The 15,308-nt window shown below is 37.8% G+C and overlaps 1 protein-coding gene across 14 annotated transcripts in view; it reads right to left on the bottom strand.

Moving 5' to 3' along the window:
* Positions 1 to 15,308, bottom strand: part of RAB23 (RAB23, member RAS oncogene family) — a 58,224-nt gene that overhangs the window by 15,573 nt on the left and 27,343 nt on the right. For 7 of the 14 annotated variants that reach the window (XM_089333085.1, XM_017345219.4, XM_051854621.2 and 4 more), the window contains exons 4-6: positions 11,707 to 11,863; positions 10,038 to 10,120; positions 9,144 to 9,236 (exon numbers count right to left, since the gene is read on the bottom strand). In XM_089333085.1, coding sequence (XP_089189211.1) covers positions 9,144 to 9,236; positions 10,038 to 10,120; positions 11,707 to 11,863 — 333 coding nt within the window. Of the gene's footprint in view, positions 1 to 2,623; positions 6,078 to 6,866; positions 8,696 to 9,143; positions 9,237 to 10,037; positions 10,121 to 11,706; positions 11,864 to 15,308 lie in introns of those variants that run through there. The other 7 variants (XM_002714520.5, XM_070073917.2, XM_070073918.2 and 4 more) reach the window with 5 other exon arrangements.

Here is a 15,308-nt window from a genome sequence, read left to right as displayed (position 1 = left end):
CGTGTGAAGGCCCGCAGGACGTGCAGAGGAACTGACAGCACTGAGTTCACCAGTGGAGAACAGAGTGAAAATCCAGCCCAGTGAAAAGTACAGAATTGACCTTCATGATTTTTTTTTTTTTTTTTTGACAGGCAGAATTAGACAGTGAGAGAGACAGAAACAGAAAGGTCTTCCTTTTTCCATTGGTTCACCCCCAAAGTGGCCGCTACGGCTGGCGCTTTGTGGCCAGTGCGCTGCGCTGATCCGATGGCAGGAGCCAGGAGCCAGGTGCTTCTCCTGGTCTCCCATGGGGTGCAGGGCCCAAGCACCTGGGCCATCCTCCACTGCACTCCCGGGCCACAGCAGAGAGCTGGCCTGGAAGAGGGGCAACCGGGACAGAATCCCACACCCCGACTGGGACTAGAACCCGGTTGTGCCAGTGCTGCAGGTGGAGGATTAGCCTAGTGAGCCGTGGCGCTGGCCTGTGATGTTTTAACTTAGGGTCCCTGACATTAAAAAAAAATAATAATAAAGCTTACAGGAGTGGGCAGGACCCACAGTAGTGAATGAACTACTGACTTCCAGTGTTGTAAACTCCACAGTGGACACCATCCTCAGTGTATCCTATGTGAGCAGCCTAAGACATTAGCCAAGTGAGATGCTTTTGTTTTTAAGAATTTATTCAAAAGGCAGAGTTAGACGGAGAGGCAGAGAGAGATCTTTCATTGGCTGGTTTCACTCCCTTTGCAAATGGCTGCAAGAGCCAGGGCTGGGCCAGGACAAAGCTGAGTCAGCAGCTTCATTCAGGTCTCCCACATGAGTTGCAGGGGCCCAAGCACTTGGGCCGTCTTCCATTGCCTTCCCAGGCACACTGGCAGGGAGTTGGATCAGAAATGGGGCAGCCAGGACTTGAACAAGCACCCGTATAGGATACAGTGGCTCAACCTGCTGCAATACAGTGCTGGTCCCAAAATGAGGTATGATGCATACCTCCTAACAGTATGCTATGGGGGCTGGTGCTGTGGCACAGCGGGTTAATGCCCTGCCCTGAAGCGCTGACATCCTATATGGGTGCCAGTTCAAGACCTGGCTGCTCCACTTCCTATCCAGCTCTCTGTTATGGCCTGGGAAAGCAGTGGAAAATGGCCCAAGTCCTTGGGCCCCTACACCCGCGTGGGAAACCCAAAAGAAGCTCCTGGTTCCTGGCTTCGGATTGGCTCAGCTCTGGCCATTGCAGTCAATTGGAGAATGAACCATCGGATGGAAGACCTCTCTCTCTATTGCCTCTCCTCTCTCTGTGTAATTTTTTCAAATAAATAAATAAATCTAAAAAAACCAGTAGGCTATGGACAGTATATTAAAGACATAACAGTGAGTAGAGGCTTGGTTCTTGTTCCATCTAGCATCTGGTTGCACTAAAGAGGTTATCATCTAATGGAAAATTCTGCCTCAACATTTTAAAATTGGAAAGCATGAAAGAACTCGACACAGAAGCAGCAGAATAATGATTTGGTAAACTAAAAAAGGCCCAATGATTTAAACTAGGAAACATCTGTTTATTCATCCCTTTCAAATTATCAGCTGTCAGAAATGCTAACATAACTGATGTGATGCTATTTTTGAAGGTTGGTTTTTACAGTTACTCAGAAACATTAAAAGAACTGAGATTCTTGGCTAAGACAGGAACATGAGTGAGCCTGGGCTTAACCTCTGTGTGGGGGTGTTAGTGTGTGCCTGTGCGTCTGTGCATACAGAGCAAGCAAAGTGAAAATGGACAAAACCCAAAGCACAGGACAACACTGCAGGCACGAGCTGCCATCCTTGCCTCTTACCAGCAGAGGGCCTCATGTCACACAATGTGCCCCTTAAGCCCTGGCCTCCCCAACAGTAAAATAGAAGGAAAAATGCTCCTACAAATACCATATGGTCTCTGATCTGTGGTAACTAAAATACTTAAAATGTAATCTATAGGAGCGAAACTGACACCTTGAGATGTGATGATTTTGAACAGCCCTGTCAGGTGAATAATGTTTCTTTTTGGTTTTGTTTTTTTCTTTTTTCATCATACTATTTGGTGAACTTAGTGTAGGGTTAATCTTATGAGTATAAAATTAACTGAAAATTGATCTCGGTAAAAAATAAGAATGGAAAAGGAAGGAGGAATAGGAAGAAAGGTGGGAGTACTGGTGGGAGGGAGGTAGGGCAGGGAAGAATCACCATGTTCTCAAATTTGTATATATTAAATACATGTATTCCTTAAAAAATATTAATGTTGTTTCCCACAAAAAATACTAAGTGCACATGACAGACCTCAGGCAAGATGCTGACCTATAGGAAGCACTTCTTAAATGCATCTGCACCACCATTTTATACCACAGGACAAAGTAGATGTGTTGTGATTTGGAAGCCAATAGCTTCAAGACCAAAAACGAACTGATAAACAAATTGATAAAACAAACGGATACTGATATAAATCTTCCAAAACAAAATTATTTAAGCCACAGTGCCGTGTTACATTCAATAACTGTCAATAAAATAAGTATGCTAAACATTGAAAAAATATCTGAAATTTTAAGCTCTTTTGGTTTTTTTAGGTCACATTAAATATTTTATTAATTCCACACTAGTGACACATCACACAAAATTCTAGCTTTGAAATGTATTTATTTTTTGATTATTGGAATTCATCTTTCATGAAATTTTTAGATTAATTTTAGGGTATAACTGCAATACATACAGGTGGTTTTCCATTCCAATTTACAAAAGCATTATTTATTAGTAACAAAAATATAGAAGGGGTTCAGTTTTCCTTTTACTCCAAAGTTTATTTTTAAAAGATCATTTACGAACAATTCACTATAGATGATTTAGACAGAAAAAAAGGAATACTACCTCATTAAGATTATTACAGCCAAACCATCCAGTTACCCAGGTATGTGGTGAATGGATATTTCAGAGTCCACTGTGGTTTTAGATAGTTTCTGTTAGCAAATAAATTCTCTTGTAAGACGGGTTTACTTGTTTTATAAGGGAAAATCTAAAGAATGACAATAGTACGTGTGATATTCATAGTAGTTAAAATTGAACAAGTCTACCGGTTCAGTGGATGACTGTACAGTACGAGACAAGCGCTCACCCCATCATTTCGTTTTGTTTTCAGAGAAACAGGCACACTATTGATACACTGGGAGCACTTCAGCAGGTCACCAGTAACAATTTAAAAGTTTTGAAAAGGATGCAAACAATGTACAGTATCTTACACTGAAAGAGTCCAACACTTAAGACGGCATTAGTTCTGATAAAGTAAAGTCCTTAAAAGTCACAGGCACAATGGAATATGCATTACTGAGTTCTTCCTAAGCATTGCATTGCCAGCTTCTCAACCATCTAACCTCACTACATGATGAGAAACATTTTTCATCGTCTTTTTGGTAGTGTTAGCTTTATTTTGAAAAAGTACATGTGTGCTATCAACTTTGGGCAGATAAAGAGGAAACTCTCTAACATTGTTTTATATAATTATATTGCCTTATATGGGCTATGCTATATACTATTTAATTCATAGGTATAGGCTGATAAAAGGAAAAGGAAACCTGAGGCACTCTGAAATATGGCAATTATTCCACCACTATGTCTGTATGCTAAAAACTAGCCACGATGTAAAAAAGCAGATTAGAGAGCAATGCATAATAACCTGGAATCTAGGACAAGTTTTTCTTTAGCATCCATGGTTTCATCAGAATCAATAAAATTATTTAAAATAATTAAGCATTTCAGAGGAAAAAAATGCTAATTATGAAAGTTTTAGAACTAATAAACTTGAGAGATTAACATCACCTATAGTGATTTTCTGGCCTACTTAGTGATTTAAAATGACTGTCAGGTATAAAATAATAGTGCAAAGTAAAAATACAAATGTTTAACAAAAGTTCTCTCTTCAATTCTTGTAAAAAAGCATAAAACTCATACATTATGATTACATCTATTAGGGGAACTGCAGTCACCATCAGAGATTACATTTTTATATAGAAAAGTAACACTTTTGCCTATACACATTTAATTAATATGAAACATAATTACAACACATTACAGAATGATTTTTCTGCCAATAAGGTCAGTAAGACTGTTTGCTGCAAAATATATTTTGTGCAAAAAATGAAAAGGAATGTATTTTGAGAAGGTAGGAAAGATGAAGTACTAGCAGGTGTCCACTGCAGGAATGACGCTTCTCCCTCAGCACCTGTCCCACTGCCAGCAATGGGCATGGTGACAACTGGTGGCATAAAAGTAAACACGTTACTCTGAAAGAGCTAATGCCAGATTATTTCAATCTTATGAAAAATGAACACTCACTCTTGACCACTTAATGAGGTCACTCCCCAGGAAATTTTCTTATTTTTAACATTAGGCAGAAGGATGAGGGTGGTGCAGATGGGTAACTTAAAAAAAAATTAAAAGACAAGATGAAACATACACATGGAATACATAAAACATTATATATTTAGTACAAGTAATGATAAATGACTTCATGACATTTTCCAAGAAAAATTATTTTTACATATTTTGAAATCCCATAAAAACCAGATATATTGAAATGGTTATTAATAGATTGGAAACAAAGCCAGTGGTGAATGACAGTTTTCAGCGTTCATGCACTTCTCTTAGTTGGAAAGCTACTACCCCAAGTCAGAAAGCTTATGCTGACACATGATTGCCTAGTACATCCTTTTAAAAATTATTTTGTACCTGATACTGACAGAGCGCTAGAGAAAGTGCTATACAAACCAAAGGTTGTAGAAAGTTTTAAGTGATAAAATACCATACAAAAATGTGTAAACAAAAAGGATGCTATAGAGTTGCAGGGCTCTATAAAATCCCTAACTTGGATTAGGACTACTAGATCACCTTTTGTGCATTTTAGAAAATGGTCAGCATCATCTTAAAAGTTTAAAGTTGTGTTCTTAGCAGCAAAAGATGCTAGAGGCACCACACACTTCACAGGACTGCCTGAACCACTGCGTCCATGTGCTGTACCTTCTTAGGGACGTGGCTAACCTCTGACAGCACGAGCTCACCTGGCTTACAGGGGCAATAGGAGAAAGGGTTTTACGATATGTGTCACCTGGGGGAAGCGCTAGCATTAAAATGTTTCTACTTTTCTTATTTACCCTGTCATAGAGGAAAACTGCTTTTGAAGAATTATGAACAATATAAATTAAGATAGTAAAGCAGTGTAAAAATCAGGTATGGTATTTTTGGCACAAAGCACTTTTTAAATCCAAGCTCATTTTGCAAAATATGTGTCTGGAATTTCTCATTAGAAAATAAAAACTTACATATACACAATGTGTAAATAGTTTTAGAATCTGTTTTCCTAGACTCTGCATATACCTTCAGTCTACTCCAGTAACAGGTATCTGCATGCATACCTCCACTCTCTACATTATACAGATATTGCACAAGCAACATTGCCAACTACACACTCATACAGCCTGCCAAGATTTAGGGTTTACCTTTTAGTATTTTTTTCTAAGTATTCAAATTCAATACTATTTTCCAGAAAAGCTATTATGACCAATTTCAGAAAAAGAATGCTTACTATCTTTCCTTGATCCATAGTATTAAAATCTGTACCAACATATTTAGGCATTTATGTTTTCCAGCATCTAAAATTCAGCAAAACCTGCTTTTGACATTGCTTAAAGAATTGCTTCAAAAACAGGAAATGCTTCGTCTAATGTGAAAAAATTAAAATACATCCACAGGGCATTAATTTTTCCACCAGAGGTCTCACTCTACATTCTGAAAAGCATTGCAGAGCAATAGTGAAGTCTGTCAGTTTTCAGAGAGCCATTAGGTGCAAAGTCTGCTAAAAATCTTGTACCATAACGTTACAGCTGGATGTGTTTCTTACTGAACTGCACAAGATCATTCAACTCGCATCCTATTTAAAATGTTTTAGGGTATGCTACAGCTGCTGAAAGGATTTCTGTTTTTCTTGGTCCTTTGTTTGTTGGGTCTAAGATTGATGACATCGCCACCATTCAGGGTACTTGAGTTCTGACCGGAGTGACTGCCACCAGAAGTATTAAAGACCCCTGTATAAATTGAGGGAAAACAAAGACATTGGTACAGATACACCTCAGAAGTAACTACTGCATCTAGCTTGCTAGTAAAGTCAATGATATTTTCAAAGATTTCATTTTTTTCATTTTTAAAATTATAGTACAATCCATCAAAATCTGTCATTCTAACCATTTGTTAAGAGTACAGTTCACTGGTATTAAACACATCCTTAATGTTTTATCATTACTATCATCCATCACCATAGCTCTTTTCAATAGAAATTATTCCCATTAAACAAGAACTTCCCACTTTACATCCCTCTAGTCCCTGACAACCACCATTCTACTTTCTGTCTCTGTGATTTTTAAAAGAATTACTGTCTGTCAAAAATTTACTAAAGAGGCAGGGAGACAGAAAGAGAGCATCTTTTTGGTTCACTCCCCAAATGTCCACCACAGCCCCAGCCTCAGCTGAGGACCGTGGTTATGGGGCATGGTTTAGGAGCCAGGAACTCAACTCGAGACTCCTATGTAGGTGTCAGGAATCCAATCCCTTGAGCCATCACTGCTGCCTCTTGGGGTCTACACTGGTGGGAAGCTGGAGTCAGGAGCCAGGTATCAACTTCAGGCACTCTGATGTGTGATGTGGGCATCTTATCCACTAGGTTTTTAAACTGCCTGCTCCTGTCTCTCTGAATTCACTATTCTACCTCAAGTAAGTGAAATCATACAGTGTCTTTTTGTGACTGGCTTATCTCACTTAGCTTACCGTCTGCAAGTTTCATCCATGTGTGGCATACTGCAGAATTTTCTTCCTTTTCAAGGATGCATATTTCATTGCATGTTTAGGCTATATTTTGTTTATCCATTCCTACTCCAATGAGTACTTAAGTATTTATAATTTTAAGCTTTCGTTATTTCCTTTATTTATTTATTTTTAGAGATTTATTTATTTGGAAGTCAGAGTACACAGAAAGGGAGAGAGAGAGAATCTTCCGTCCACTGGCTGCAACAAGCAGGATGGGGCTGGGCCAGGTTGAAGCCAGGAGCCTGGAGCTTCTGGGTCTCTCAAATGCGTAGCATGTACCCAAGCACTTGGACCATCTCCTGCTGCCTTTTCCCAGGTCGTCAGCAGGGAGCTGGATGGGAAGTGGAGCAGCTGGGACGTGAATCAGTGCCCATATGGGATTCCAGCATTGCAGGCAGCAGCTTTACCTGCTATTCCACGATGCTGGACCCTATATATTTTTAATAGCTAAATCACATGGCACAAAGTTCAAAGGGTACACAAAAGGTCACAGTGAAGTCTCTTTTTAACCCTAATCCCCTGCTGCCTTGCCAGTTTTCTTTCACTAAGCCAAGTAGGTTTTCCCATATATCCTTCCAGGAATATTTTAGGCATATATAGGCAAAAATGAAAATTATTATTTTTTCCTTGCTTTTCACCTAAATTGTAGCATGCTCTACACACTATTCTGCACCTGCTCACCAACAGCCTATTTTTGAAATTTGGAATTGGTAAATGTTACTTATTAACTTCGTATCATACAATTTCCTCAAGGATAGTCTATTTATAGTTAAAAGCGAGATTTTCATGTTAATATACACTGAAGATATAAAAGCTAGTAATATGGGTTTTTCCTATTTAGACTAAAACAACATCAAAGTGGCCTACAAATAAATGACAAATATATAAAAAATATGAAAAAGAAAACCTTTTAAACTATTAGCTTTTATTCTGAACTGTGCCATTTGCAAACTATAATCTTCAGTTTATGAACTATTTAGCATCCATGATACAGAAAACTCTGTCTGGGTCCAAGACACTATCAGAGATATGAAAATGACAAAGATAAATTTGCAGAAAGTTTACAGTCTAACAAATAAGATATGACAGTACCCAAATAAGTAACACTGTACGAGATTACATGGTAAGTTTCAGAAAACAGATACAAGATCCCATAGGATTGAAGGTCCTTCAAAGGAAGGACCAATTACATCTAACTTATAAGAAAGGAGAAACTCCATGAAGAAGGTAGAACTAGACAGCAGGCAATGCCCTGGACTCACAACTGTTCTTTTAGAGAAAAAGCAGCAGGCCGTGGCTTCAGCAGATACATAGCTGCGTGAGCTTTCTAGATAGTCCTTGAAGAATGAACACTTCTTTGAGAGGGCAGGAAATGGCAGTCATTCTCAAAGGAAGAAACAAAGTAGCAGAAGTGAAGAAGTAAGACAGTACTGAGCATGCTAAGTCAGCAAACAGCAAGCCCTCTGGGAATAGGGATAAGAGGTACATACATTAGTAGGCAGGAGGCCACACAGGAAGGATGGAGGAAAGTGTAGTACGATCAGACTATCAAAGAGCTTTAACTGGCGAACTGGAAGAAGACCTGAGTGGTGCCTGGCAGACCGGACCAGGTAGTCAACTGCAAATGTCCTATCTTATTTCACAAGGCGGTTGAGGTGTCTGATGACAGGGATAAAGAAAGCAAAGTAAGAAAAAAAGCCATTAACAAGAAAACACCTAAGCTTAAACAGGTCTCGAAAATGATGTGTTTCTGTACGTATAGAGAAGGGGAATGGAATCCAGATTTTAAATCCTTAAGAGATGACACTGAACTTTGGAACCAGCAAATTTGGCTGTCATCTTCCTAGAAGGCAATGCAAGAAATGGAGGTTATTGTAAAAAAGAAGACAACTCACTTGTTCTTAAGGGAACTGTGAAGTTTTGCTAACAGTTAACATGTTATAAAAAAAAAAAGCCTAGAAGAGAGATAACAAACAGAAAAGGTAAGAGAGTACAAGTATAGGGTGGGAAGCTCCTTTATAAGGATGTTATAAAGGTCCTTTAGAAGGATGGGCATTTATAAAAAATTTTCGTATCTCTGCTGTCTTTGTCAACTGGATTTAGAAAATGTAAACAACGCTTTTAATTCAATATACCTCTTAACAGACCTGATATTCATAGGTTTAATAATCACTAATCTAATACTTTTTAATCATACTTCTTCAAGAAATAGACGTAATAAGGATAATATAATAACTAATGCAAAATAAATATACCAGGCATACTTGGGTCAAAATTTTCTGGGTACTTACCAATTTTGTTACTACTTGAATGCATTACTTCTGGATCCTCAGTTATTTGTTGTTTGAGTTTTTGAAGATATTTTTCAGCCAAATATTTAAAAACTAGAATAAAAAACAGCCCCACTAGGTCAATATTATTTATGTGCGTAAATCTGTTATTCCACATCACTTACTACAACATTTATACTTGCTATACAAGTTAAATTTAGTTAAATGGAATTGAAAACATATAATCTAGTTAAAAATTCAACTTTTTAAAAATTATTTGAGCAATATCTGATAAGTACAAATACAATACTAATAAACGTATGGTTTTATTAGTAAAACAATACTTGGTGGTCAGGTTTCTTCTGTTTTAAGTATCTGATTAGTAGTTAATAATCAGCAACACTAAATTGTTGGTCGTGAAAAGATACCTACTTTCTTTAGTTGAGGAAACCTACCCTCATTAGTGGTAATTCTGGAATGAGGAAAATAACAATCATCTTTCTCTAATCTTACTTTCTTAAACAGGGAAATATTAAACAAATGAAGGCCATTGTAGCTACCTAATGCAGTATCTACTACTGTGTGGTTCTAAAACAATTCAGTCATTTTAAAAAAGGGATGCTTGAAAAATATGCATGCATACACACTCACATAGCTTAGATATTTAAAGATGAAATAATAAGCATCATAACACCCAAAGGCCACCAGAAGTTTGCTGTGGAGGATAACAGGTATTCAAGGGCATTCATAGATCACTAAAAACTCTAACTCAAAGAACTAGAATGCCTTTAAGTTTTACTTAACATTAGGCAACACAAAGAAAATTTTGTTCTTGTTTTCTAAACCACACAAAAGGAAAAGCATAAGAAAATAAATTTCCTGTTGCAATACAGTTTTTTAAAAAAGGCAATTTACCTTCATTCACATTTAGATCTTCCTTCACTGATGTTCTGTAGAATCTTAACTTTAACCTTTTTGCCAGTGCCTCAGCTTCCTCACTGTGCATCAATTAAAAAAATGCTTATCAATTTTTAAAAATACTTATAAAAGCACTTTCTGATAACTTGTTTTCAAAAGTGACTTTTAAGTTACATTTATTGAATACAGTTTGGCAGGATGGAAAGGTAGATTAGACCTTTCACATTTCTTTTTACAGAAGCCTGAGTTTGATGCCCAGTTAAATTAAGATTAGCAGAAAACTATATTTTTACTTAATGCTTCGCTGAATGTTTGGTCATCACTACTATGGATGATTAACACCAACCATTACACTATAACTAACTGTGAACAGAATTTTTTTATAGTCACTAAATTTAGCTACAAAATGATTAAATATCACCTTTATATAATATTTTAATTCATTTTCCCCTCTTTTTAAGAACATTTGGATTTAATTACACTCTGAAAATCTCATATTGAATTATTTACTTTATTCTTACTGGTCATGAAATAATTTCACTATCAAAAGCCACAGTCATATATTATTGTGTCAACCCACATGGACTCCCAATTGTGGCATCCTGATTTTACCTGTATTAGGGCTGTAGTAGCTATGCTCCAAAATGGTTCCCAATGATCCCCTGCCTCCTGGTTTTCCTGCCCTGTGTAGTCTTCTCCCACACTCTAATCAAGGCTGGTCTATGTGCCCAATAATATACAACACAAGTGATGGTATGTGGCTTCTGAGAACAGGTTGTAACAGATACTGTGGATTCTGCCTTGCCCTCTCTTGGATCACCTGCTCTGGAGGAAATAGCGGCCATATTGTGAGAACACTCCAGCAGCCTAGGTAGAGGCCCACATGGCACAGAACTAGGGCATCATGCCAAGTTAGTGAGCCATCTTGGAAGTAGATCTGCCAGTATCAGTCAAGCCTTTATGCAACTAGCCAACAGCATGAATACAACCTCATGAAAAACCACCCAGCAAAATCATTTCCAAATGTCTCACTAATAGAAACTACGATATAGTAAATGTTGTCTTAAGACACTAAGTTTTGGGCTAACATATTATGTAACAGTGATAACTAATAAAATAATACATTTTTAAAAGGTAAAAACCAAGCAAAGATTCTGAAAACTAGCAAAAACATTAATGCTATGAGTAAATATACACAGACAGAAATTATCCAGGTGTTAACTTTGTTCACAAATTTGAAAATAGCTCTGAATATGTAAAAAATAATATGAATCTGAACTTTGTAGCTACAGTAATCAATACAGGATTGCTACTTACTCAAGTTATTAAAATATCTAGGGATGCTTTTCTTAATATTTTTACTATATCTACATTTGACTTAATATGACAATTGAGATTTGTGTTGCAAAGATCTAAGACTAGAAGTCTAAAAGGGCCTTCAAAACTTATTTCTTTTAATTTTCTCTACTTATGAAGCAGTGTGAATTTTTTTAACCCAAATTAATCACACAGAATAGCTCACAGGAAATTTAATTAAAACTTAAAGTAATTAAAATCTTTAAAATTTAAATAAATCTTTCCTAAATTTTGTAAGCCTAAACAAAGATTAAAATGTTTTAACTTTATAGAATTACCATCTCCCCTCCCCCCAAAGTCACCATCTTACTTCTTTATACAAGAATCATCCAAGAGATCAATCTTGTTTTGTACAAGTACAGTTGGTATATCCCCAACTTCAGCTACCACTTTCTCTCTCCAACTGGAAATTGCTTCAAAAGATTCCCTGTCTGTAGTAGAAAATACAAGCACACAAGCCTGGGCTCCTGCAAGGTCACAAAATACAAATGTTATTTACATTAATGAAACAATTTATGCAGGGTGAAGGCAACTTTTAGCTATTGAAAATGACTTATAAAATAAATTTTGAACCCACGTTGCTTATTTTTCAACATATGAATTCTATTTTGTAATTCAAAGAACCAGTTTTTATTAAGAACAATGGTTCTCAAAGATGTCTGTGTCAAAAGACCTACAAAATCATACATCACAAAACATTAACATTTCAGTTTCATCATAAAAGCTAGGGAGAATGGTAGACTAAGCATGAGTGACAGGCTGTTGGCAAGTTCACAGCTTTAAGAAAAACCAGTCAGAAGAGAATCATGATTTGCTCATTCTATTTACATTTTTTTAAAAAATACTTTATTTATTTGAAAGGCAGAATTACAGAGAAGCAGAGGCAGAGAGAGAGAGAGAGAGAGAGTTCTTCCATATGCTGGTTCACTCCCCAAATGGCTGCAATGGCTGGAGCTGTGCCGATCGATCCGAAGCCAGAAGCCAGGAGCTTCCTCCAGGTCTCCAAAATGGGTGCAGGGGCCCAAGGACTTGGGCCATCTTCTACTGCTTTCTCATGCCATAACAGAGAGCTGGATAGGAAGTGGAGTAGCCAGGACTCAAACCGGCACCCATATGGGATGCCGGCACAGCAGGCGGCGGCTTTACCCGCTATGCCACAGCACCAGCCCCTCTATTTAGTTTTTTTAAAAAATTGTATTACTTTATTTTAGCAGCAGAATAGCAGTGATTCTAACAAATAATGTATGAAGCAGTAACAAGGTTAAAAATGTATGCCTAAAATAAAGATGTAAAAAAGCTGAATTTAGTTTTTACCCTGTTTAACTGAATAATTCCCATCCTATATCAACTGAAAATATTTTTTACCTGTGAACTATTATTACTTCAGACTGAAAATATCCGAGATTAAAAATTAACAATAACCTCCTTGAAGAAGCCATTTTACAAATGATTAGCTATTGATTCAGGTGGCATGGTAACATAACAGGTGTGAAAGTGACAAGAGAAAAATCATTGTGAGGCCAGGATGATTTCCTGGAAGCCAAGACTGTTTTCTGTTACTCCTTTGTTCCAGATCCCTGTGGTGTAATCAACAGTTTCCTACCAAGACACAGACATGCCTGGGCTACTTACAAACTCCAAGGCCAAATACCAGAGGGAACAGTATAGAAAGCAACAGAGCACAGAATTAAAGCAAAACAGCAGTTTGCTGGGAAAACCTTCCCTACTCTAAGACCAGGTTTTAAACCGAATAATAATGATACATAAGAAGAGGGGGACATTTACACCTTCTAGAATCTAAGAAGAGATCCCATTAGTATTTTGATAAATTTATATTTACTTGAATTCTAATATCTATAAATAAGAAAACATTCAATTCAATCATACTTAACTCAAACTTATAAAGCTCTTTTTTAAGCTTCAAATTTATATCAAGTTAATTGTCATTTAAATTTGAGAGTACAATAGGGTATGTCTAGGTGTACATGGTCTCTGACTTTCACAAAAGCAAAACTCAAAAATCTCTTATAGGAAGTAGATAATAAAAAATTTTGGGGTTGGCACTGTGCCATAGTGGGTAAAGCCACCATCTGCAGTGCCGGCATTCCATATGGGCACCCACTGCTCTACGCCCAGTCTGGCTCTCTGCTGTGGCCTGGGAAAGCAGTGGAAGACGGCCCAAGTCCTTGGGCCCCTGTACCTTCATGGGTGACCTGGAAGAAGTTCCTGGCTTCAGATTGGCCCAGCTCGCGGCCATTTGTGGGAGTGAACTGGCTGATGGAAGACTTCTCTCTCTCTTTGCCTATTAAATAAATAAATCTTAAAAAAAAAAAAAATTCTAAGCAGATGGTGCTAGAGATTTGTATGATGAGTAAGAATGATTAAGAGGGTAGGGGTTAGGAGGAGCTAAAATTAAGACAGTGAAGTATTAAATGCAGTCACCATAAAATCAAAAAGAGAATGTGACTGTTAAACTACAAGGGAAGAACTAGACTTATTCAGCGTGAAAGAGGAAAGGAGATAAACACACAAACAGAAGTCCTAAGAAGAGTGATAACAATCTCCAGAAAGAATGGTACACAAATCTCCCAAGTGGAAGGATTCACCTGATGCAAAGCCTTCTGATCAGAAGCTGCAAGCACCTTGTCTAATTTAACACAAGTATATTAATAAAATGAAATGTAAAATTCCATAAATGACCTGGAATACTTTTAGCTTCAAAAAGCTCATAGAGGGGCCAGCGCCGTGGTGCACTAGGTTAATCCTCCACCTGCAGCGCCAGCATCCCATATGGGTGCTGGATTCTAGTCCCGATTACTCCTCTTCCAGTCCGGCTCTCTGCTGTGGCCTGGGAGTGCAGTGGAGGATGGCCCAAGTGCTTGGGCCCTGCACCTGCATGGGAGACCAGGAGAAGCACCTGGCTTTGGATCAGCGCACTGTTGTGGTCACTTGGGGAGTGAACCAACTCAAGGATGACCTTTCTCTCTGTCTCTCCCTCTCACTGTCTGTAACTCTGCCTGTCAAATAAATAAAATCTTAAAAAAAAAAAAAGAAAGAAAGAAAGAAAGAAAAAGCTCATGGAAACCTGGATTAAAATATAATGTACATTTCCTGTTAACTTTTGGAAGTCCCTTTGTATTCACCAGCCATTTGTTACTTCTTCTTTTGAAAAATGTTTATCAAGATTATTTACTCATTTTGTTTCTTTTTATAAGGATTTTGAGTTCCTTATGTATTCTCTATATAATCCTCTGTCAGAAGAACAGTTTGCAGATACTTTCTCCCCATTCTTTAGGTTATTGCTTCACTTTGTTCATTGTTTCCTTTGCCATATAGAAGCTTCTTAGTTTCATGTAATACCATTTGTTACTATTGCTATTGTTGCCTGTGTCTTGGAGGTTTAATCCAAAAAATCATTATCTATCACCAAAGTTTTATAATGTTTTCACAGTTTCAGATCTTACAGTTTAGGTCTATTATATATTTTGAGTTGATTTTTGTATAGGGTGAGACACAGGAGTTAAGTAGTGTTTCTTTTAAAGATTTATTTATTTATTTGAAAGGCAGCCCATCGAACAAGAGAGGAGGGAAAGGGGAAGTAGGAAGAGGGGGAAGAAGGGAGGGGGAAATATAAGGAGGAGAGGCAGGGAGAGTGAGAGGAAGAGACATCTTCCATCTGCTGGTTCACTCCCCAGATGGTAGCAAATAGCCAGGTCTGGGCCAGGCTGGAGCCACAAGGCAGGGAATCCATCCTGTGTCCCACATGGATGACAGGGGCCCAAGTACTTGGGCTATCCTCAGTTGGCTTCCCAGGCAAGCACACTATCAGGAAGCTGGATAGGAAGCAGAGCAGGTTGGTATACAGCCAGCACTTCTGACACCGGATGCCAATGTCTGGTACATACAGCAGCT

This window comes from Oryctolagus cuniculus, chromosome 5, assembly GCF_051225735.1.
Source record: "Oryctolagus cuniculus isolate XC-2025 breed Fujian yellow rabbit chromosome 5, ASM5122573v1, whole genome shotgun sequence".
Taxonomy (NCBI): Eukaryota; Metazoa; Chordata; class Mammalia; order Lagomorpha; family Leporidae; genus Oryctolagus; species Oryctolagus cuniculus.
The sequence above is the reverse complement of the archived record's forward strand: the minus strand, read 5'-3'. Positions and strand labels throughout refer to the sequence as shown.